This window comes from Arabidopsis lyrata, assembly GCF_000004255.2.
Source record: "Arabidopsis lyrata subsp. lyrata unplaced genomic scaffold ARALYscaffold_1, whole genome shotgun sequence".
Lineage (NCBI taxonomy): Eukaryota > Viridiplantae > Streptophyta > Magnoliopsida > Brassicales > Brassicaceae > Arabidopsis > Arabidopsis lyrata.
Window position 1 is genome coordinate 14,791,116 of NW_003302555.1, and position 24,984 is coordinate 14,816,099.

General features: G+C 33.1%; 5 protein-coding genes across 5 annotated transcripts; 3 read left to right on the forward strand and 2 right to left on the reverse strand.

Moving 5' to 3' along the window:
* Positions 1–3,204: 3,204 nt before the first annotated feature.
* On the reverse strand, positions 3,205–5,933 carry LOC9327047 (E3 ubiquitin-protein ligase RNF14). The gene is made up of 7 exons (XM_002893673.2): positions 5,299–5,933; positions 5,144–5,218; positions 4,570–5,077; positions 4,103–4,488; positions 3,786–4,012; positions 3,530–3,695; positions 3,205–3,443 (listed from the first exon to the last, which is right to left on the reverse strand). Exons 1-7 carry the CDS (start codon positions 5,854–5,856, stop codon positions 3,315–3,317), a joined length of 2,049 nt encoding a protein of 682 aa, XP_002893719.1. The 5' UTR covers positions 5,857–5,933; the 3' UTR covers positions 3,205–3,314.
* Positions 5,934–6,546: 613 nt separating this feature from the next.
* On the reverse strand, positions 6,547–8,087 carry LOC9329781 (ubiquinol oxidase 3, mitochondrial). Its single transcript, XM_002893674.2, has 4 exons — positions 7,602–8,087; positions 7,310–7,503; positions 6,843–7,137; positions 6,547–6,741 (listed from the first exon to the last, which is right to left on the reverse strand). The coding sequence occupies exons 1-4, from the start codon at positions 7,998–8,000 to the stop codon at positions 6,682–6,684; spliced, it is 948 nt and encodes a 315-aa protein (XP_002893720.1). The 5' UTR covers positions 8,001–8,087; the 3' UTR covers positions 6,547–6,681.
* Positions 8,088–12,899: 4,812 nt separating this feature from the next.
* On the forward strand, positions 12,900–15,367 carry LOC9329782 (zinc finger CCCH domain-containing protein 12). Its single transcript, XM_002890939.2, has 2 exons — positions 12,900–14,172; positions 14,847–15,367. Exons 1-2 carry the CDS (start codon positions 13,305–13,307, stop codon positions 15,134–15,136), a joined length of 1,158 nt encoding a protein of 385 aa, XP_002890985.1. The 5' UTR covers positions 12,900–13,304; the 3' UTR covers positions 15,137–15,367.
* Positions 15,368–15,419: 52 nt separating this feature from the next.
* On the forward strand, positions 15,420–16,784 carry LOC9327048 (RING-H2 finger protein ATL81). The gene has a single exon (XM_021013558.1). It carries the CDS (start codon positions 15,556–15,558, stop codon positions 16,555–16,557), a length of 1,002 nt encoding a protein of 333 aa, XP_020869217.1. The 5' UTR covers positions 15,420–15,555; the 3' UTR covers positions 16,558–16,784.
* A 4,479-nt stretch (positions 16,785–21,263) lies between these two features.
* Positions 21,264–22,921, forward strand: LOC9327049 (tobamovirus multiplication protein 2B). Its single transcript, XM_002890941.2, has 5 exons — positions 21,264–21,522; positions 22,098–22,163; positions 22,245–22,309; positions 22,463–22,553; positions 22,643–22,921. The coding sequence occupies exons 1-5, from the start codon at positions 21,382–21,384 to the stop codon at positions 22,646–22,648; spliced, it is 369 nt and encodes a 122-aa protein (XP_002890987.2). The 5' UTR covers positions 21,264–21,381; the 3' UTR covers positions 22,649–22,921.
* The last annotated feature ends 2,063 nt before the right edge of the window (positions 22,922–24,984 follow it).

Sequence of the window (24,984 nt, forward strand, 5' to 3'; positions counted from 1 at the left end):
ACCTATCTCTGAGAGAGACCCAGAGATCTGTGGGATTTTCTCTTGTGATGTATTCATCTTTTAAACTATCGTGGAGATGGTGACGTAAAAACATCATGGCTTTTGCCTTTTCTTCCTCTAACGTCGTTTCCGACGGATCGAGGGTTTTAAGAAGCCCATTTCCTTTCAGATACATTTTTGCATCTAATGCCCATGTCATATAATTTTTTCCAGAAACATCAAGGGCAGCGATATCAAGCTTTGCCAAATTCGACATGATAACTATAAATAATAAAGCAATTTGTTAAATATAATTTTTTTTTTGAAAAACTTTTACAAAATCTTGTTTTAGAAATAAAGCAACATAAAATAAATTTAGAAATAACTATATACTATAAGCAATAGTAAAAGCATAAATTAAAACAATCATTTTAGGAGGCATAGCTATCCATATGATTGTATAAGAGGCATAGCTTTTCATAAGATCGAGGAGGCAGAGCCTACCATTTGATCCAAAAATATAGATCTGGACATATGATCGAGGAGGCAGAGCCTACCATTATGATCAAAGATGTAGATCTTATTATACGATCAAGGAGGCAGAGCCTACCATTATGATCGGGAAGAAAGCATAGCCTTTTACTTCGTAAATTAAATAACATATAATAACATGTATATAAATCTAAATAAATTTAACATTATTTAAATGTTACCTCAAAAACGATGACGGATCTAGAGTCGCTCGTGCTGATAACGTGTTAAATAAAACTACAACACAACTATATATATGTGTGTTAGAGAGAGAGAGATTTTTGGTGACTAGAGAGAGAGAGTAACAAGAGTATATATGAAGCTTTTATTCAACGTTCTCTACAACTTTGATTACACATATTTATAGTAAAGTTTACAAGATTAGAGGTTGACACATGGATAATGATGAGGTTATAACCTCTTAATATAGAGAAGACATGTGTATGGTGATGGGGATTTGTCTTACAAAGACAAGTGTGATGATGATTAATCATACTTCACAATACTTTTTAATTTATTTTTTATCAAACTATCAATTTATAAAAAAGGGTTGACGAGCAATTTCTCCACCAGAATTTTTGTATCAAGCCGCCAGATAGAATCCATACTATAACTCCGATCTATATTTCTCCGAAATTTGTTATTTATACCTATTTCTCCTAGAAACAAAAGTTTTGTATATAATCTTCACGAATCTAGATTACATCGGTTTGTACTTTAAATCCAAAGTAAACCGAATACCAAACCACTAAATTTTGATTCTAAACTGAATTAAAATAAGACCCAACCCGTAAATGATCTGATCTAATCCGATATCTTCTTCTTGTTCACTCGATTCTTCAAACAACAAAAATGATTTTGATAAATTTGATATCAAAATTACAAAATTTCATTAGAAAAATTCATTGTAATAACCAATAATCAAATTCGATGGTAATTAATTTCCACTTTTCGATTTCACTCCCTCCGCCGTCACCCTCTCTGACCATCACCGCTATCTCGACCTGTCTCTCTCTCGTGAAGACTCGCTTTTCCTCGACTCAACTCTTTCTCCCTTCAACCGTCACCACTTCGCTGAGTCAAATCGGTTGGAACACCTTTTCTACGACTCGAACAAACAACTGCAGTGGAAGAGACGTCAACAATGAAGCTGTTTCCATCTCCCTCCCCTCCTCTTCCCGTCGCAAAACGTCCAAGAAGCTTCTTCACTCGTCTCTTCTTCAACAACCTCCGGATCTCCGACGACGTCTCTCGTTTTTTTTATCCGATTGAATTTGTTCTTGATTGTTTTACAAAGTAGAGAATTTGCTTTAGATTTTGATTTGAATCATCTTGAACTACTAATTCGGGAAGATGTAGATATAGAACTTTCGTTTCGAGCAAAAATAGATATAGAACTTTTGTTCGGGAATATATAGATTGGAATCATAGTTTAGACTTTATCTGGCTTGATGCGAAAGTTCTCGTGGGAAAATGGTTAGCTTCGGCAGAGTTGGAGTATAATCGGTTTCTTAAACGAAAGAGGGAAAGGGAAGAAGAAATGGGGAATTCATAAAACATACGCTTAGGAGAGAAATCCACAAAATCCCAACAGACTTCTACCCCATCAATTTATTTTCAAAAGAAATTATAATTAATGTCACAATATGTTTTTTAAGTTTTCTAAAAGTTTGAGCCAAATAAATTATAGGATTATATTTATTTATGTATACAATTGACCAAAAAAATTAGATTTATATCCATGGTGATTTAAAAAATAGGTATATAGGAAAGAGAAAGAAAGTGTAAACCGAAAATATTCTTCTTTTTTAGTTGTGCTTCAACTAGTATAACTTTTTTTTTTTTTGACAAACTAACTACTAGTATAACTTAATAACAACAATCGAGCGATAGTATAGTAGAGATTTGAGTTTGATACCACTAAGAAGAATATCCAGGTATATGCATTTAGTAATCTTCAAATACAGTCAGTTTTATTGAGATTCCTAATATAGGAAATGTAAGAACAATTACGTAATGATTATCTTCAAAAAATGAACCAAAACCATCAATGTTTTTATACCCTGAGCAAATGAGAAGACACAATAATGACAAAGTATAATAATATTGAAACGGCAATCGAAAAAATCGAAAGACACAATGGCTTGCAGTCCACGATCGTCTCGCAACAGGAGATCGTATGCTTAAGTGGAACAGCGGAGCATCAGGGGATTGTGTTCTATGCAGCCATTGTATCGAATCACGGAATCACCTGTTCTTCGCTTGTGACTATGCCTCCGAGGTTTGGGCTGCGCTGGGCAAAGGAGTTCTTAAGACTCACTACTCCAACGACTGGTCTCAGACCACCGTCAAAGCCGTGTAGATAGCTTCCTTCTAAGATACACATTCCAAGCCACCGTTTATTCTATATGGAGAGAAAGAAATGGAAGGAGGCACGGTGAAGCATCTAGAACTGCAGGTCAGCTTATTAAATGGATTGATACTCAAGTGAAGAACCAAATATCAATGATCAGAAGAATTAAGGATCGCCGATATGAAGCATGCTTTCAAGCTTGGCTTCAAAGCCGATCCTAATCTCTTATCTATTTCAAGTTTATTCTCAGTTTTGGGTTTAATCACTTTCAAATTCACATTGCACTTGTTGTAAAAACGTTATTTTTTCTTTGAATATAATTTAACATTAAATTCAAAAAAAAAAAAAAAAAAAATGAACAAACTTATCAACATTTCTTTGGACCTTAAAACAAATGACAAACTCTGGAAAAGAAAAACAGAATCTATGTTTGATCTTTGCAGACATGCCTTTACCCATCTGTGTGTTGCTTGCAACCCTTTGGTCCATAATGCTGAGCAGATTTCTTCACCACTTTCTTACAAAGATAACAGAAATGTGCTTGACATGCCCAGCAAAACAAGTGATTGTTGTTTCCCGCCTACACAATAGCCAACTCAAGAATCATCTCATGAACCTCAAAAAACGGTAAATCTTTGGCTTGACAAAACCAAATAAGTTTCTTACCTTTGCATTGAACTGGCGGCAATTAGGACATAACTGACCGCGCTGTGGGAACTGACCGTGTTGTGCAAACAGTTGAGCTTGAATTTGTCCAATGACTTGTCTCTCATTCATCCTCTCATTCCATTCTTGGATCGCCTCTTGTGGGAACAGATCACATGTTCCCTCCCTTTTCCAAGAAAAAGACAGGATTTATTTAGTTTCCAAGATATATACATAAGTATCTATATTTTTTTTCATATATGTAAACATCACTAACCTGAAATGTTCATAACCAGTGATAGCTTTGTTGCAACGGTAACAAAAGTATTGGCCACAGTTATTGCAGACCATTTTGTTACAACCTCCGGTTCTTGAGATGGCTATTTTGCACGACGGACATTGTTTAGCGCTTTTCATTATCACCTTCACACTCATAATCTCATTGATCATTTCTTTTTCTTTCCGCCTTTGTTCCTCTCCAAGACGAGAAGAACCCTGACGCTCCTGAATAGAAATTTACATGTAAGAAAGAATCAACGGTTTAAGATCCTTTGGAATATAACAAAGAGAAGATCAAAGGCACAATAATGATACCTGCAAGATTTGAAGCCTAAGTTCCGGACTCATGCAAGCCACACCCACATGTCTCTTTTCCTTACAAAGTGTACAGAAACTGAAGTAGCATTTGAAGCATAAAGCAAGCTGTTCCTCGTCCTCAATGCACGGGGTTTCACATCTAGGACAGTAAGCGACGTCAGTCATGGATTCCAGTGTTTTCTGTAACATAAGAGTTTCCCAGCGCTCATACGCTTCTTCGCCCAACAATCTCTTCAATATACCTGGCGGAACAATTTCTCCACATTTCGAGTCTGGACACATGAGTTTGTTAACTGTGCCTTCAGAGACATGTATATCTGTATAGGTCTTCATACATTTCAAACAAAAGAAATGCTGGCATGGTAACTTAACAAAGTCAATACCTGAGAATAAATATCACACAGCTTGAATTCAACCAACCCACATTACTAAAGAAAACAGCTATGAAGAAGAACAAGTATTACCTGCAGACTCAGTGAAACATATACAGCACTCATGCAAGCTCTGAAGGAAGCTTTCATGACGTTTCTCATCGTCATAACTCCTAATATAAGGAATATCTGAATCCGGGGAACGACTTCCAGACACAGCACGTTTATCTCTTGAACATGTAACCCCATAAGGACCAAGAAAAATCTCCTTATCAAAGCCAAGGTGAGAAATTGACGAGTTCTGTAGCCAATCCGTCCATAGGTACAAGACTTCTTGTCCTGGCTGTTCCATCCATATAGAGTCCAGCATTGAGCAGAGACTTGAAATCTTATCAGGATTCATCCACTGAACACTTATTAAGAAATAAGGCGGTAAATGGCTTGGATAAGCATTTGGTAATAAACATGTCAACACAATCGGCGGAAGGTGTTGCGCCTTGAATGAGTACAGGAAATCCTCTGACTCTTTGCTTGAATCCGCTTGTAACTTAAGCTTCGCAGAGATATTATATTCACTAGTAGCTTCAACGTTTACATGAACCTGCACAATCAATACTATTAGAACATTTTGTTATGTCACATTATCGATACGAAACATGTCACTGACCTGAAAGTATCGCATATCTTTATGCCGATCAAAGATGAACATGTTTCCTCCATATATGTACCCCAATGCCAAAAGCTGCAAGAATTCTTCTATGAATAAATGTCCTAAAAGCTATTGAAACATCACAAAGGTCAAAACTTTATAGCTCCATTTACCTCATCTTCCTGCAATTGATCATTCATCTTTAGTTGCTCCTCTGTTAGCTCTGGCTCAATGACACTAGATGTCAAATCCTTCAGAATTGTCAACATAATATCTTCATTCTTCTCATACTCATCAGCACCATCAGCAATTTCTTCAATTTCAGCTCTCTTCACCTCCAATTCCTCACAATTCGAATGATCACCAGAACTGTGATGAAACTTTTCCTCCATAATCGAATTTGAGCTCTGTTTCACCTTTAAGCTACTTAATTCATCAGCTAAGCAATCTACAGCATCGGATTCAGCAAAATTCACCTCCGATTTCTCCACGGGACGAGGTTTTGAATTCGATCCACGGCTTCGCCGATTCCGGTGAGATTTCGAAGGTTTTGTAGGATGATCGAGGTTTTGGAATGGCTGAGAAGTAGACGGAAAAGCTGCAGATGATGAATCAGTGGAAGTCGTGTCTTCCGATTGTGTATGATCGTTAATTGGATTCACAATCCCAGCGTCGCGGCGGATGTAGCGGCGGTCGTGATTTCTTCCACTGCCTCCGTGGGTTCGTCTCATGACGGTCTTGCAGCGAAGTTGGGTCAAGAGAGACAACTCAACAACACTGTTAATGTACTTTTTCTGTTTATGTTTTTGGGTTTTTGATGGGTTGTGTCCGAAAATTTCCATGTTTGGTTATTTGATTGGGTATTGACCGGTTCGATGGAGGAACCGAATCCCAAATACCATGATTGAACCGGAGAAAACTTGGTCAAAGAGAAGAATAATTACGTTTGCATAATTATGGCTGTGGTAACATTATCACATAAATTACATAATGACATTAATAACATAAGAATATGATGAAAATTCGCAGAATAATCATATAAGGACATAAATCAATAATAACATTATGACATAAATCGCATTATTGCAATTATAAAATTTGTAAAATAAAATAAGCAACTATATTCACTTATTTGCATAATGAGTTTTTACTTTTATTTTTAGGCAAAACTGCAAATCATGCGTTTTAAATTTTTGATAAATATTTTGTAAATTTTCTTGATCGGTAAATTTTTTGCATAATCGCATTAAAAAATGTCAATTTGCCATTGTTCGTGTTACCTATCGAATTTTAATAATGTTTCCATGTTTTTAGGATCATTGATGGATTAGTATGATCTTTTACACACAAATAGTGTTACATAACATTGTTAAAATTCTATGTTCATAACATATAAGAGATATTTTAATAAATATACTAAATACATATATTACCAATATTGAACTAGTAATAAAGAATAACAATTCTAAATAAATATAAAACATAAAATAAAAATATCATGGAGATCAACAACATATTATGTTCATACATGTATACAAAGCTTTGTCACATGATCTTTAATGATATCCAATAGGAGCCGGAGCTTCCTTGAGTTCATGTCCTTTAAATTGTATATCCTGCACACATAAAATTTCATATTGTAACGAAATTTACATTCATACCAATATCCCAATTATATTGTTATATCATTTTGACAAACAAGTATACAACTCCTTACCGAAGCATAGTGGTTAATATCTCGGTGGTGAGCTTCGTCAGCTCGGATAACATAAACCACATCCCTAAGCGTTGCGTCTTTAGGCAACCGCCAGTAATCAATTGCGATGGCTGGAGCTGGCGAGTTTTCGAATTTTCCGGCATCAATGTCTTTGAGAAATTCGGTGTAAGAATTCACAGCCTCTTCTTCTAGGTATCCAGTGATACGATGAGCAAGTTTGGGCGAAATTACATAAGCTAAGAAATATGCGTTGAAGAAAGCGCCTTGGACCGTGAACACAATCGCCCGTTCATACCTTCAAAAACCGGTTCAAATGATAAATAAATTACACAATTCCAAAAATTTTATGGTTAGAACTTAGAACTTTGTCAATTAGATAACCGATCCACGTTAAACCAAACTTGATTAACTTAACCAAAATGTTATCCATGCCATTTAGAAATTATGGTATATGCACGCATACTTACCATTTGGGTTGTGAAAGTTCGATGAAAGTCATGAGATGCATACGCTCGTTCTCGGCTTCTTCGAGCAAAGCTTTGATCCATCCGCCGCTATGTTCGAATCTCCGGAGAGATTTCAAGTGCAAAAGCATCCCTCCGACCATTCCCGGCACCGCCGCCACCGTCTCCAGCAACATCGCATGGCACATGTGCTTCCTCTATATTCAAAAATAAATTATTCATTTTTTGAAAAAGGTTTCTTAATAAAAGTCAATGAACAAATGAAAGAAGAATTACAAATTTATGATTAAATTACCTGAAAAAATAGTTGAACCGGTATTTTCAGAGTTTGAACGGTCCAATATGCGAATTTGTCAGTGAAATTGGAGGGTTTATGATGCTTGGTTACATCAATGGATACGTCCGGTTTGTATGAATCCCATGGCTGAAAACAATTCCACTTCCAAGCTGAACCGTCCGGTTTAGTGATCTTAGCCGGAGGTATACCCCAATAAGTGGACATGACTTTGCCGTCTGCCGTTTGGACAGGCTTTTCCGGCTGGTTATTCCCACTTGCCGGAGACGACGTGTCAGAACTCAAAAATCGAACAGTGGACAAGTGGCTGATGACATGTCCTCTGATTCCTGGTCCAACACCTAAACCGGAAGACGATAGCACCGGTCGAAGAGTACGGTACATCAATTTGGAGGACATGAGTAATAAGAATTAGGGTATGAATGTAATATCGATGAATTTTTGATTATTTATTGATCTTCAGATTGGTTATGTGGCAAATGAATTGTGATGAAATGGATTTATATATGCGAGTGATTATTACTAATCTCGGTCAAGTTCAAAGTTTCTTGGAGGATGAATAAGAATGGAGGAAATGTTTGACACGTTTCGTTACTTTTTATGTTTGTGGAAAAGTAAAAGAACATGTGAAATTACTTAAGGATTGTATTTGTCACAATCAAATTATTTCTAAAATAATAATTGAATTGTTCAATAATTCATATATTCACATTACTACAATTTATCACGAGACAAGACCACCAACTATATTAACAATAACACACACCATGAAATTACAAATTCGGATCATGTTACTATCATACTAAGTAAAGAAGCATTAAACTTTTCTTATATTTAGTATATCCTTTTGACAAAAAAATAAATAAAAAAATTTAGTATATCCTTGTTATATTTTTAAACATGTTAACTTGGAGTCTATACTATACTAATAATTAATAATTTAGAAGAGTTTATAGCAAAAAAAAAAATGTGGTTCTCTCGATTCAGAATGAATTGGTACTGTATTAAAAAATGATCAGTTGTTTAAAGTTTGTTTTGGTTTTGATCCAAAAAGATGTAGGGATAGAAAGAAAGAAAAAATCTGGATTTAAACATTATTTTTTTTCTTTAATTATCTTGTATTTGTTCATGTATTTTTTTAATAATTTTGTGAATATATATAATTGACTCACAAATCCACTATTAGTCTATTAGTTTACGTTTATTAAGCAAATACAAATATTTGGCGAACTACTCACTGTACTACTAGTCTTACGTTGCCATATTTTTTTAATGTTAATAAGATTCAAATAAAATCATCCCGAAGAATCCAGAGATCTTGAACGTTGAGTATATTTAGGTTTTAATCACTGGCAAATTTGCGAACCACAAAAATTAAAAAATCCGTGTCTAGTTTTTGAATTATTCACTGTTCATATTACAAACTGGAGAAGCGAACTCGTTTACATCAAATACAAAAAAAAAAAAAAGAGATATTTTAGAATATCTCATATGGTTATAGGTCACTCTCATGTTCTTTGCTTCTTCTATCTCTCTCTCTCTCTTTAATGCCCTGCTCGAGTCTCGAACTGATCATACGTTGCACTAGTGTGTGCCTTCGCTGACCGATAGAGCTACAAGAGTTAGGCGCCACTTTCTCATCATGTAACAATAAGTATACAAAATAAGCTAACATAAACTTGAATAAATACAATTTTTATATATAAAATTAAAAGTAAAAACTAGTGTACAGAAATCTTCACATTTTTAGTCAACTAATTTCTCCAGTTTTTTTTGGTCAATTGTTGTTTTTCAAAACTGTTTCTGAATATTTTCCCACAAAATATAACGTTTAAAGGATTTCAGTTCATTAACCTTTTTACATCTAAATTTCATTATAATAAATAATCGTTGTTTATGTATATTTATTTTCAACTCTTTTAACGAGAAAAATTTAGAATGTTTGGGAAAACTGGTACTAAGAGTGAAATAACTTGTACGATATATACGAACGATAAATAATTAAAATAAAAATATACTAGTATCTTTCGAAAATACCTCGATGCTCAGTTAATTAGTATATCTTTTTTTTAAGGTGAATTTGTATGTAATAGGTTTTCTTATGAATGTGTTTCAAGATGCTTTAACTAGTTATTAACATATATCTATATTATATGGGATATTATTTATGTGGTTTATCAATAAGTTAAAAATGTCGATAAGATTCTTATAGATGAATTGGGATGTTATAATATAAAATGGTTCGTGGTTTGTGAGATTTTATGATATTGTTGTTGACATGGTTTATGAATCTAACATATGTTTGTAAACCAAAAAACATTCGCTTTAGAAAGATTTAGGCAAAAATTTCATCTGAATCTGATAATATCACGAGTTAAATCGTTTTAGCCTCAAAAACAGTAAATACTCCAACAAGAGTAATTAACAGAATTTCTTCCAAGATTTTTTTTCAGCCCAATAATTTAGCTTTATTAGATTTTATAGTATCAACGGAGCCAATAAAAATGTGTATATACAGAGATAGATATTAAGGTTTAGAGCTCAAGAAATTTAGGAAAAAATGGGAAAAAATCAGATCAATATCCATTGAATTGAATGAGCAACAGTCATTTCATATGGATGTCCAATGATCATTTAATTTAGTGTAAGAAAGTTTAAAGTTTTCAGATTTTAATTCTCAAATCTATAAAGCTATCTTCCTTCTTTTATTACAATGTCTTTAAATTGTATTTTCACCAAATATTACCAATTTTTTTTTTTTTTTTGCTAAAGATAGTACTAATGTTAATTACTACTTGTTTGCTGCTCAGCTACAAATAAATTATTGTCCTAATAAATAATTAAAAGATCGTATCCAATGTCCCACTCCACAGGTTTAGTAGTATTTTTCTCCATTTACAAAAAAAAAAAAAAAGATATTTTAGAATATCTCACATGTGGATATGGATTCGTCATCTTCTTCTCATGTCTCTCTCTCTGTCTCTTTCATGCCTTGCCCGAGCTCGAACCAATCAAGCGTTACACATTAATGTGCCTTCGCTGACCAGCAGAGCTACAAGAGCTTGGCACTGTTTATTCAGAAAATAAAGAATACATTAATTGGTGTTGTCAGACAAAAGGAATTACTTGGCTTCAAATTAGCTAAAATGTTTATAGAGTAAATAAATAATGACACATCACAAAATATTATTTTGCATGGAGTATGATCAAGAAGACAAATTGAAAATCTATATATAGTATGTGGTTAGTTTATCGAAATTATATATATATATATATATACTACCATCAAATTAAAATTTGATGTTATATTATAAAGAAAACTCGTCTATAAACAAATTTTTTAATTTATTTAGGCAGGGCCGTACTTGAGCACAGCCAGGTGAAACAATTGTTTTGGGTCCCCAAAATTTTAGACATTTTTATTTTCAAAATAGATGCCCTAATTTATTTTACTTTTGTAAAAAGGTTCCTAATTTTAGAAACTACTATAAAATCTTTAAAACTTTTTTACGCCTCCAAAATTTCAGAGCCGGCACTGAATTTAGGAAAACTAAAATTTGCATTCAATTTTTTTCCCCAACAAACATTATATGTTTTGGTGAAATTCTAAACCTTAAAAAAATGTTCCCATGCATTCTACTTCTTAGATTATCTGTTAAAATTATTTTAGTAGATGTTAACATGTTTTTTTAGACCCAAAAAAATTCACGAAAATTACTTTTAAACAAAATACTCCACTGTAACTTTATCGATTGTTGACCACTAAAACAGTTACACAAATTGTAAACGATTCTTTACAAAAATCGAGAAATTTTTTGGCCTATAGTCTTTAATTCTTAAAATCATCAATACAATTTATAACTAGTCTATTGGAAATAAACGTTTAAAATAAGGGTTTTGTGCAAAACAAACATCCAACTCGCCCATTTTTGCAACTTTACTCTTTATCTCCGAAAAATGCAGATTAATACTACGAAGTCCCAAATAATGTGCAATATAACCCTTATTCATTACCGTCAAGTTCGTAAAATTTTGACAAATAATATATCAAATCGAAGCCCTCGCGATGAAGAGTTCAACTCTACTTTTAGAATTTTAAAAAACCAATGTATGTGACCGAACAAACGTTTACAATATACGAATAAGGGTTATATTGCACATTATTTGGGACTTCGTAGTATTAATCTGCATTTTTCGGAGATGGAAGGTAAAATTGCAAAAATAGGCGAGTTGGAGGGTTTTTTTTGCACAAAACCCTTAAAATAAATATGACTTTATTTAATTAATCCTTCGATTTATAATTATCAGATTCCATGTCAACGTACACCTTTAGGAGGGGTTATTTGTTCATGGATTTATAAGGAATTAGAAATCCAAACAAAAATCATTTGTTATTCAATCATTGAATTTAAAATCCTAATTAAAATCATGTGTTATTGGTTATATGATTTATAAATACTAATTAAAATCTTATGTTATTCGTTTAGTCATTTGTTTTTGGATTTGAGAATCCAAATTATGTTTTAAATGGATTTGAATGGAATTGAAAGAAAAAAATAGAAGGATTCAAATCCATGGGTAAACACATGTTATTTCAAAATCCATATATCTTGATTTTATAATTAATAGAGATTTTCAAATCCTATATGGATTTACAAATTAATAAACCAATAACACCCTCTTATTTCTCACATTATAAATTAGGAGATACAGACAAAAAAAAAAAAGGATATTTAGAAATACCTCTAATGTTTACATGATGACATATTGACATCGCAAAGCTCTCGACTGCTGCGCTGCTTCCACTGGCTCACTCTGTTTCTCTTTTGCCCAGCTCGAGCTTCGAACTCATCACACGTTGCACACTAATGTACCATCGCAGACCAGTGAGCTACAAGAGCCAACCTCTATTGCAACTTTTAACTTAATTAAACATATTTGGTCACCTATATAACTTCAAATTTTTGTGTTTATTTTAGGGTGAAAAACATAATTCACTCCAATTAACTAAAGCTTATTCTGAGTTTTTATTTTATTTTATTTTTTATCGTCTGGATTTATTATTTATTTTATTTTATTAAAACAGAAAAAAATAAAAATTACATTTATATCTATTAAAGTTTTCATATAGATACCGAGTGATCATTAAATTCACTGTAAGAGCATTTAAAGTTTTCTGATTCCAAAATTCTCAAATCTTTTTATTACAGTGTCATTCATTTTCACTTTTACCAGATAATTACCAAATTTAGTTACTTGTCTGCTGTTCTGTTTTAAATAAATTATTGTCCTAATAGAGATCTTATCCTATGTCCACACGCTTCGTATTTTTTTTTCCTCCTTTATATTTCTCGGAATATTCTTGTTCGGTTTTTTTTTTTTTCCCCGAACATGATCTTTCAATCTCAACGACGATTAATGAGTGACTAAGTACCAATCTTTATACTTCTTCTTCTCTATCCATCATCATCTGTGATCTGTATATCTGTGTTATCTGTTCATTTTCATTTTTTCGTTTTCAATTTTTTAAATTTTTTCTTGGGTTTCTCAAAATTTGTCGTTAATCGATGAATTTGATTGTTTTCAAGATAACCCATCTCTGGAATTCACGAAATTTCTCAGCTTTTCCGTGATTTTTGGTGGAAATTTGTGAACTTTCACAAAATTAGGGTTAAGGTTAAAGCTTCTTCGAGTTTTCACACGATGAGTCATCATCACCGGCGAGATTCCGGCGGAGATGTAGTTCATGTGATACCCACAAACAATCCTCCACCGGATAATTGGTTTCCGAATCTCGGCGATAGTGCCGTTTGGGCGACGGAAGATGATTACAATCGAGCTTGGGCGGTGAATCCCGATAACACCTCCGGTGACAACAATGGTCCACCGAACAAGAAGACTCGAGGCTCTCCGTCGTCTTCATCAGCCACCACTACTTCCGCCGCGAGCAATCGTACCAAAGCGATTGGGAAAATGTTCTTCAAGACGAAGCTTTGTTGCAAGTTTCGTGCTGGGACTTGCCCGTATATAACTAATTGTAACTTTGCTCATACGGTGGAGGAGCTTCGTCGTCCACCGCCGAATTGGCAGGAGATTGTGGCGGCTCATGAGGAGGAGAGATCTGGTGGTATGGGAACTCCTACTGTTGCTGTGGTTGAGTTGCCACGGGAGGAGTTTCAGATCCCGTCTTTGGTCTCATCGACGGCTGAGAGTGGGAGATCTTTTAAAGGAAGACATTGTAAGAAGTTTTATACTGAAGAAGGATGTCCTTATGGAGAGAGTTGTACGTTTCTGCATGATGAGGCTTCGAGGAATAGAGAAAGCGTTGCTATTAGTTTAGGACCTGGCGGTTATGGAAGTGGCGGTGGTGGTGGTGGAAGTGGCGGTGGTTCTGGTGGTGGTGGTGGTGGTAGTAGTAGCAATGTAGTGGTGCTTGGTGGTGGTGGTGGAAGTGGAAGTGGAATTAATATTTTGAAGCCTTCAAATTGGAAGACAAGGATTTGCAACAAATGGGAGATTACTGGGTATTGTCCATTTGGTGCTAAGTGTCATTTTGCTCATGGAGCTGCAGGTAAAGATTCCGCCTTTTGTTTCAATTTGGTTTGCTTTATGAATGGAATGGTTAGGCCTGAAGATAAGGACTGGATTGAGTTCATAAGTCTCTAGTGGTTAGCCAAGTTTTTAGTGACTTTTCGTATGTTATTTAAAGTTTAAACCAATCTTGCTTGATGAATGGGCTAAATGTAATTAGATATTGGACGCTGAAGCTCTAAGCTGAGTGAAATGGTTAAGCCCAAATGACTAGCTTATTCGCTGACCCTGTCAGAGTGTCGGGTTTTGTATTTTATGACTCCGCTATCTTTGGGTTTTTGTTTGTCTGTGGTTGCCATTTAGTCTGTCAGCTATTTGTTAGTTAAGATAAAGAGTATAGGAGACTAACTAATGGATTGAGTGCTTGTATCAGTTCAGCTCGCTGCAGGGCTATTGAAAAGCCCTTTTTTGTTCATTTTCGGTCTGGTATTGTAATGAATCAGACGAGTCGTTGAATCTTAGGCTCAGGGTAGAGTTATAGGTTGCTTGAAATCTAGAAAGTTTGATGCTAATCTGTCTTACATTGTGAAAAAAGGGAAAATGTAGAATCTTTAATAGTTTCTTATGGGAAACAAACTCTTAGAATTGTTGAACTTTATGACCTTAGATCCGTAGTCGTGTAGCTTTAAAGTTTTGAGTCTTTATGATTAGCAGAGTTACATAGATTTGGCGGAGGACTCGTAGAAGAAGAAGGCAAAGACGGAGGATCACCCAATCCTGACACAAAGCAAACAGTACAAAACCCGAAAGGACATGCAGACACAACAACACTTCTATCTCCAGGAGTTCCTCATCATGCAGATGCCGGTTACCACAGTGGAGTCGCATTGCAACGAGCGTCTAGCGCGGTTACACAAAAGCCTGGAGTCAGAACTCATCAGAAGTGGAAAGGTCCAGCGAAAATCAGTCGGATATACGGTGATTGGATCGACGATATTGAATAAAGTTATCGCTGTCTTTTTTCAACAGATTTAGATAACTGCTAAGAAAATTACAATCTCGCTTTTTTCTTGATGTTTGGGTTTTAGTTTACCGGTTTCAAAGTCCGGTGATGATGGTACATTTTGTAGAGTTTGTTGTATATGTGTAATCCTTGTATCTCCTTTTGTTGTTGTTGTTGTTGTTGTTGTTGTAGATTATGACTTATGTTGAAATATCATCTTTCTTTCTTTGTATCTTTTCCAAATTTGATCTTTTTAATTTTCATAATTTGATTATAAAGCCATGAATTTTGATCATAACTAGAAGATCTATCACCTTGAACTAGAATGTAAAATTAAATAAAAATAAATTAATTGGTCATAAAGATAACACGTAGCTTCTCTTACCAAAGACTCGCTCAAAACTCTAAAAGCTTTGGCATATGTATGACCTTACCTTTCTCCTCATTTCTCTCTTCCCCACTGACATTACCCTTCCCACACGGCAACCTCAGAATAAACCCTTTCTTCTTCCTCAAGCTACCTATGAAACCAGTCACAATATTTCTGATCCGACCGTTTCACTACACGGTCTCAAAATGTCTTTATCCACGACCGAGACAGACAATTTCAAACCAGTACACACCCTCGTTTCCTCCCCGGTCACCATAGTTTTGACCGGTAGTCTTCTCTTCATCATTTTCACCGGTTTCTTCTCCTTCTTCTTCTGTGGATGTTTATTTAGGAAACTCATGAAGATTTGGAATAACCATCGAAACCGAAACCGAAACCGTCCTAGTAACCTAATCCAACCGTCTAATCCACCCGAAAACCTCGGTCTCGACTCCAAGATCATTGAATCCTTCCCTGAGTATCCGTATTCGGTGAAAGATCATGGGACGGATCAATGTTCCATTTGTTTAACAGAGTTTATGGATGATGACACCATTAGGCTCATTTCTACTTGTAATCACTCCTTCCACACAATTTGCATTGATCTTTGGTTTGAAGGACACAAGACTTGCCCGGTATGCAGGCGTGAGCTTGATGTAGAAGACCGGACATCGCTAGAAAAGCCGATAGAAGCTCCTGAAATCGATCTAGTTAGATCTGAAATCCACGACGAGCCTTTGCCCCGTGACACATTGACAATCATCGTTCACGAGGAGCATCCTACTACTACTATTGGTAGTTTAGAGCATACAGATGAAATCGAAAGCTATGAAAGACGAATGAAAGCATCGAATTTACGGTTTTGGAGGTCGCATTCTACTGGACATTCTATAGTAGTTAAGACCGAAAACGAACAAGAAGAAGAAGAAGAAGAAAAAGATGAGATTAAGATACATATTGAGATTTCTGGAGAATGTCAGTTTGAAGATCACAAGATGACTTTACCAAACAGAAAGTTGTATTGCGTTAGGGGAACTTACTCTGTAGGATAGAGCCTGCGAATGTGAATTGTCTTGGTTGATATATCATCCAATAGATCAAATTAAAGACCGGAATTAGATTCTAGTTTCTGATATATTCTTTGTTTCAGCTGTCCAATTTTGTAATTGTTTGATACTATAGGTTATACATATAGAAGATGTTGAAGATTGTTGTAATATTTGTACTTAAATTCTCATTATTCCATTCTATACTTCAATACAAATCATACTTTCCTTTTCCATTTTTGGACTTCATAAAATTCTAAAAATATTGCTAAATTTATGTCAAATATAACATAATTTTTTTAATTTGCATTTATAAAAAATGATATAATTATATATCAAATTTTCATGTTTATCACGGAAAGATAAGTGTGTTGGCATCGGTGGAGAAGTTGTATAATGGTTTGATAACAAAAAGTAAACATAATGATATTATCCAATAAATTCAATTTCTATTTGGGAATGGGTTATAAAAAAAAAAAAAAAATTGACAAGACGTTCTCACGGTATTGTGACTAGTTATATAACTTATAAGTAATGTAGTAAACATATAATGAGAATGTTAATCTTTAGTAAATGATGTTTGCACATTTGTAAGTAATCATTGTGAAACAATTTTTGTGAGAAAATGAAGAGTATTCATTTGACTATTTTGAAAATTATGACAATCCAAAATGAAGATTTCCATGTTCACATATATACAGAAATGTGTTATTTTTCATTACCGCTTTGCCAATCTATTTTCTCTGTTTGCGTAAAGCAAATTCTGAAACTAAGTGAACATTTTGTGATCACAAATCCAAAAAATGAAAGGACCAATTCCATGAATCGACAACAAATAAAATCAAAGAAATTAAAAACAATGTAAATTTGTACTAATAAACTAAATTACCGATTACTAAGACAATTGTTAAAAACAAATAAAATTAATTTTTGGTCATTTACCGAATTATTAAGAACCTAAGGAAATGTGATTTTGTACTCAGGAACTAAATTATTGATTAAAGAATGTTAATTACCAAATCTGAAATTATAAAATTATTAGAAACTATGAAATAAAAGAAACCATAAATTATCGAAAATAAAATCCGAGAAACTAAAAAATTAATAAAAAAAACAAATTCGAATTACTGACATTAAAATTTTCATTTTGGAAATCAGTTAGCAAGTCTAAAGTTAGTGAATCATCTATTTGGCGTGGTCAATGCAAACACTCAAAAATAGCTAAGTAGTTACCATATATTATGAATTCACGTAAAACCTGACTGTAAATTATCAAAGTCGCATTACTACCATCAAAAGTGTCACATTGAAATTATGTGCGGGATGCTCAATAATATATATAAAAGGCCACCACGTTCACTGGCTCGAGTTGTGGGGTTAGTTAAGCTATCTAGCTAGTTTCTTAATTAGATTGTTGGACATGTGCTTTTTTATATGATCGATCAGGTTCAAATTTTTTGAATTCACGTCCAAAAGGCCAAATTTAGATATTATGGAAACAATATATGGTATTCACTTTGGAGTATTAACAAGAGAAACACACAATATAAACACTTTATACAAAATACAAACAAGAGTAATCCTAGGTAAAAAATTGGAAGCTTAAGCAAAATTCAAGATAGAAAAAATAATACAGAATATATGTGAGACATTTTCTAGTTCAATAGAATAAAATAAAAAAACATGGATATAGTTTTGTGATTGTACATGGTATGAACATAGTCCATTAGTCATGCTAACACAAATGCTAAAAATTACGGAGTGATTATAAATTTTAATTCACTTGTTAGTATATATTAGTATATAAATTATCCTTTTTTAAAACAAATTATACGATCTAAATTGACTAAGAAAGTACAAACTGACTAATTAGATGTTCAAGTCATGTATTTATCATCAACTGATCTCATGATATGCAATTGAGTGGGTGATTGGGAAATGCTTTAACGGGTGTTATTTTTTAAAAAAGTTTTAAAAGCCAAAAATTTACCGATCACAATTTATCCATTTCTTTTTTCTTTACGTTTAATTTTTTAAGTCACAAATATGAGACTTTCAAACAAATAATAAAGATTTTAAATAAATAATAATTAAAAACTTTCTTTTTTCTTCTCCCCATAATAATTAGAATCTATCTACATGTTCACATATATTGTTTCACAAATATTTTTTAATGAATTAATTATTATCATTTTTCAATCTTTCTTTTAATATCTATTTCAATAATAATCATTTTATTTTCATAATTACCATTAATATTGGTATAAAAGAGTTTATAAAATAGTATTTTTAATAAAACATATATTTTCATATATGCCATTCAATTATTTCATAAATTGCTGCATCATTAATATTTTTATTAATTTTTGATTACTCAAAATTATACAACTACTCCACAAAAAAAAAACATTCAAAACACTATAATTAGCCATAACTATTATACCCTCGAAGACACGCACTGCACAGAGCATCAAAGTATATCGAGCAAGAAACGTAAGCCAAGAACGAATTAAGCCAGCAACGTTCATCATCAACAGCGAAGGACCGACGCCGCGACCATGGAACAAGTGGGCAAAGGATGTTGACTCCACCGCACCGGGACCAGTGTTCTGCGAATATCACAAAAGCAAAGCACACGCGACTGAGGACTGTCGTTATATGCAGAATCTTCTCATGGCCAAATATAAAAACGGCGGTATCACTATTGAATGCGACCGCGTCCAAGGAAGCAACAAAAACTAACGACGCAACGAAAACACAGCTTGGCAATTTCTACATAAGTATTATGCTCAAGAATCATTCAAGATAAGTATTTTAACTATTTCTACCTTCTAATTTATTTTTCAAATGCTTATTTGGTATGTTAGCAAAATTTTATGTTGACTAGTTTACCAAAATAATTATCGTAAAACATATTTTAAATATTTAAAGATCAAATTTGTCTACAATTAATCAAAAAAATTTCAGAACAAATAGTTGCATACTATTTTTAGAAGATCACTTAAACCATATTTTATTTCTAAACCTTTGTCATTATTTTAGTTAAATATTTTATTATTAATAATTTGATTTTTAGTTTACCTACTTTTTAATGCAATGTTTGGATATTAAAAATGAATGAATAATACATATTTTGTTTATTTATTGAAAATATTTTTCTATTCATTTATTTATGAATTTTTGTATTTTTCTAGATTCTTATCATTAATAAAATTATGGGGCTTTTGCAAAAATGCCACTTTTTCAATGCCACTTTTCAAAAATACCCCTTTTTTAAAACCTTATAAAAAATGCTCTTAAAAATATAAGACTTACCCAAATATGTATGTAATATTATTAAAACATACACAAACTACATTTCTATGTATCTAAAATCTTATAAATACTTTATAAATACCTTATAAATGCATTTTAAATACCCTTAAAAACCTTTAAAATATCTTGTAAAACCTTTGAAAAACCTTTAAAATCCTTTAAAATAACTTGTAAAACCTTTAAAAACACCTTATAAAACCTTATAAATACTTGGATCGAGTCTTCAAGTAGTAGTTACAATCCATAAGTACCTTATAAACCTAATAAAACTTTATAAAAATTTTAGATTTAAAAAGGGACATTTTTGAAAATGGACATCTAAAAAAAACATTTTTGAAAAGGGGCACACCAAAAAGGGTGGAGAGAGTGCCATGTGTCACATCGACATATTACTTTATTATTTTATTTTATTTAATTTAGAATTTAAATCATGCATTAATTTTTGCTTATATGAAAATTGATATATTTTAACTTATTAATTAAGTAATTTTAATTTGATTAGTTACAAAAGCATATCAAACTCATATAGAAATTAAATTATTTAAATTTAGATGTATAAATTGTATAAACTTATGCATAAACATAAAATCAATAAATTTTTTACTAAATTTTAGATTTATTAACGTATAAAAATTAAATAATATGATATTAGAATTTATTTCATGTTTTTATATACTATAGTATATGTAGGATTAGTGACAATGAATATTAGTTGAATTTATGGTTTATTTTAAGACAAATATAAGATACTAAATCAAAACTACTTTTTCGTTTATTTAAAATTACTTTAAAGATAACAAAGTGTATATATATATATATATATATATATATATATATATATATATATATGTTTTTAAGGTAAGTAATTGTAAATAAGTGTTAAACAATGTATCTAAAAAATATAATGAACTATTTACTCGAGAGTTAGAGAAATACATCAAATTGTTAGTTATTAGAAAAAACACCAAAAAGATAATTTATCAAATTAATTCAATCGATGTAAATTGTTATAACTAACAAATTATGGATGAAAAACCCGCACGTTATGCGGATATTAGCCTAGTATATATAATTTTTAAAAAATAATCGTCACATCTTATACAACTTTGTTCTACCAATCAGATTTTAACAGCCAAAGTTTCTACAGCAAAAGTTTATGCAGTCAAAGGTTTTTCAATCAAAGTTCTTAAAACCGAAGCTTTTACATCCAAAACTACCAGCCCTTACCAATCACCCAGATATCATCTTCTTCTCATTATTATTCCATACTATACTTGAATACAAATAAACTTCATTATTCGGTTTGGTTTACATGTACCGGATTGTGAACACCAATCTAGTCCCGGTTTGATATGAGGGCGTCAATTTCATAGAAATAAAAATTATTGGGAATAACTTGGTATCAATCAAAAGTACAGGGCCGCGAAGAAGAGTTTCTATATTTACAAGGGAAGACCTATATTTTCCCATTTATTGAAAAATAGAAGTGAACAAAACCAAACTTTGGAAAGAGAAATGGCGACGTCATCGGAAAATTCAAGAGGAATCGGCGGAGGTGATCGAACGGCGAAAGCAATCGTCGCCGATCAAATCTCACAAGCCGTGAATTCTACTGCTAACCTTCTACAACTGATGCGTCAATCGTCTTCTTCTCAGGTACCTTCTTCAAACACGTGCTTGCATAGTCACCGATGAAGATCGTGCGATTGGATGAAATACGTTGAATACATTCTGATTGAGCTTGTGGGAGCTATGAGTTTTGTAAATTCTCGAACCTGTGATCCAATTTGCATCCTTCATGTGTTATGTCAATATCTTTAGAGGTTAAAAATTTTAATCTAAGTTAGTGAAGTGAGGATGAGATTTTTGGTGACTTTGGCCACAAGTAGGCAAGTAAGTTTTGCTCTAGGATTGGTTTTATTAGTTTGTTTGATTATAGTCATCTTCTTCTGTATATTTTGGCAACAATGTTGGTTTGTTGGTGGTCTTTGGGTTGATTCTGATGATAGAAACTGGGGAATGTTATCTAGTATCTTACGAAAACACAGACGAATGAGTGGATGTTAACTAGTCTGCGACAGTTTCGTTGTTGTTCTAAACATAAGATGCCTTGTATTTCATTGGAAACTCGTTATCTCCTCCCGTTTTCATGTAAAAATTACTACAATGAAACATTGTGTAAGGTTAATAACAGATGTTTTATCTCGATTTTTGAATATGGCTATGTGCAGGCCCAGTTGGCAAAGCTCCCGAAGAATCTGTTGGCTAAAGCTTCGCTGACTAAGTCCACTGGACAAGTATGTATGTTATGGTGTAGAATCTATGATGACATAAATAAGGACTTGTGTGTCTTATGCATTTTTTTCCATTTTTTTAAGGCGTTGGCGCAGCTTCCTCCGGTGATTTCATCTCTGGATGCTCATATAGAAAGCGGATTGCACAGGTTTTATCTCCTTTGACATGCACTCATCAAATCTTGTATCACTTGTAGTTGAATTCTAATAGATTGCTTTAAAACCAATAACTCCCTTTTATAATGAAGAGTGCATGTTTGTAGCTCTTGTGTTCTGACCCAAGTTTCGTTTTCTCGATACAGCGGCGTTCATCTAAACACAGTAACCCAGTTACTTGAAAACATGGAAAGCACACAGCTTCGTGCTCTTCGACAATCTAATATTTCCCCTGTGGTATAAACTCTGATCTCTTTGTTCTGTTACATTTTTCCAGCAAGCAATTGAGATGATCATAATTTATTTCTGTGATTTTTTTTCGATAGGAGTAGGACAATCAATCCTCCAGCCCATTTGAAAATTTCAGACAAATGACAAGTAATGGTCTCCAAAGATAGACACATACGGCGTATCCTACTTCGTTGTTCGTTGTTCGTTCATCTTCTTCAAACGAACACGCTTCCCTAACGTTTCCTCGATAAATAATGTAAATTTTTAGGGTCTTGTGTTTCATTTTTTGGATTTTTTCAAACAAGTTATAATCGAATTTACAGTAAATGATGCATTGTATTAACAAAAAGCTATAAGGGAAGATGAAAACACACCTGAATCTTAGAACTAGTATAATAATGTTTTACTTGGGTTAGAACTTGAAAGAAACCCTCAAGTTAAAAAAAAACATTTCAACTAAATTATTTATAAAGAACCTTGGGTCTTCAACAATTGGTTTGTAGCAGTTCAGCGTTGGGAAGATTTTCCGGATATAGATTTCCTCACTACAATTAGATTTGTGGGTTCAAAGGAAAAATAATTTAACGAACTGCGGCCGTGCTGGAATGAACCGAGTGCAGTTCCTGAATGTCTGTTAACGAGTCTTGAAACTCTCCAATGGGTAAAATATGAAGGAACAGAAGAAGAGAAAGAAGTAGTGGCATTCATCTTAAGAAGCGGAAGCTGTTTAAAGAAGGTAACTATCTCCTCTAAATCCACTGACCGGGACAAGAAATTTGAGATGCTCAAGGAGTTGTCATTGTCGTTCAGGCGTTCACCTACATGTCAGATTGCATTCGACTGAAGTTTGTTTGGTTCAGTCTTTTTCAATAGTCAAGTTGGTTTGTGTTTGATCTGAATCTTATAGATGTTTGAAGCGCTTAGTAATTGTGTTTTCTCTTCTTGATGAAACTAGTTTTCTTTAGAAACTCATGTTCCTCAAGTTTTAATCTTTTGACTTTTAGATTGTGTTTTCTGATACCCTTTTGTGTTCTTTTCTTCTTTAGTTCTGCTTCTCTCTGCATATTCTTCGACAAAGCGAAGAATGGTGTTTTCATAATTTAATTTTCATGATAATTTTACTTTAACTAGTTGTTGAACTAGTTGTCAAATTCCTAAGGGGTCGAATTAGGCAAGCATGATAATCACCCTAGTTGAGATAGAAAGTTTCAAACTCGAAAGCAATGAGCTGAAGACACTATGCGTCTAGTGGAGGCTATGAGTTAAAATGGTCAATGAACTTAGAGACATTTTGGTCAATGCGTCTACCTAAAATCCGTTATGAGCTTGGTTTTAGGTAGATGGAAATATGATTGACCACATGTAATCATATAGAGCAAAATGATACTGCAAATGTTCTAATGGACTCGGATACGCAAGAGGTCGTGGCAATGGCTAATCACATCTCCTTATATATTTAATGTGTTATATGAACTCAAAGGGTTCAATAGGTCTTTTATCATTATTATTCTAAGCCGTTTGCCATTTCAGTTTCACACAAATGGCAAATCCTTAAACTTCATTGAGTTACAAATCTCTCTTTTCAAAACCCAAATTTTACTTGTATGACTGCAAATATGTTCAATTTGGCGTTCTTTGACGTGTCAAAACAAGCATTGAGGCACTCTCTATGATGTTTTGTAGTATCTTGAAGAGGTCTTTTGTAAGTTGTAACCTTTTTCATTTAGGAGAAGAATCACATCTTCACTTTTTGATTTTGACTTGTTCTTTTTCAAATGTGCACTTTTCAATTGTTTCAATGGCCAATGGCCAATGGCCAATAATAATGATGTGACCCAATCTACTTGTATAGCCCAAAAGAACCCAAAATACGAATGGTCTCCTCTCATCTCTCTTTTAGCTTTTTGCTGAAAAGATATTACTAGAACTTTTCTTTTTAGAAATTTATGTTCACAATTAGTGATGGCTTTAGTGGAATCCTAAAGTGGGCCATGAAAAATGCTTAGAAACAAGTGGCATTAGGAATCAGAGACGTATGAGAGCACTTCCATCGGTGAGATGAAGCACAGTAATTAAGAAAAGGTATACAATGACTATATTAAACTCATAAAAATGATAAGTAATTATTTACAAATAATTTGTGTTCAATAAAATGAGGGTAATTTGGGTAGTTATTGACATAAATTACATTATTACCTTAAAACGACAACTAATTTAAAACAAAAAAGCTCTAAAACGATAACTATTCGAAAACGGAGGGAGTAATAAAAAAAGTCATAAATGAAAAGAGAGAGAGACACAATTTCTCTGCCCAGAAACTTTGAGACACAATTTCTACACACATGTCACAAATTTATTGGTTGAATTATTAAAAAATAATAAAAAAACAAATAATTTAATTAAATATATATATATTTTTTTTTTTGAGAAACTCCTA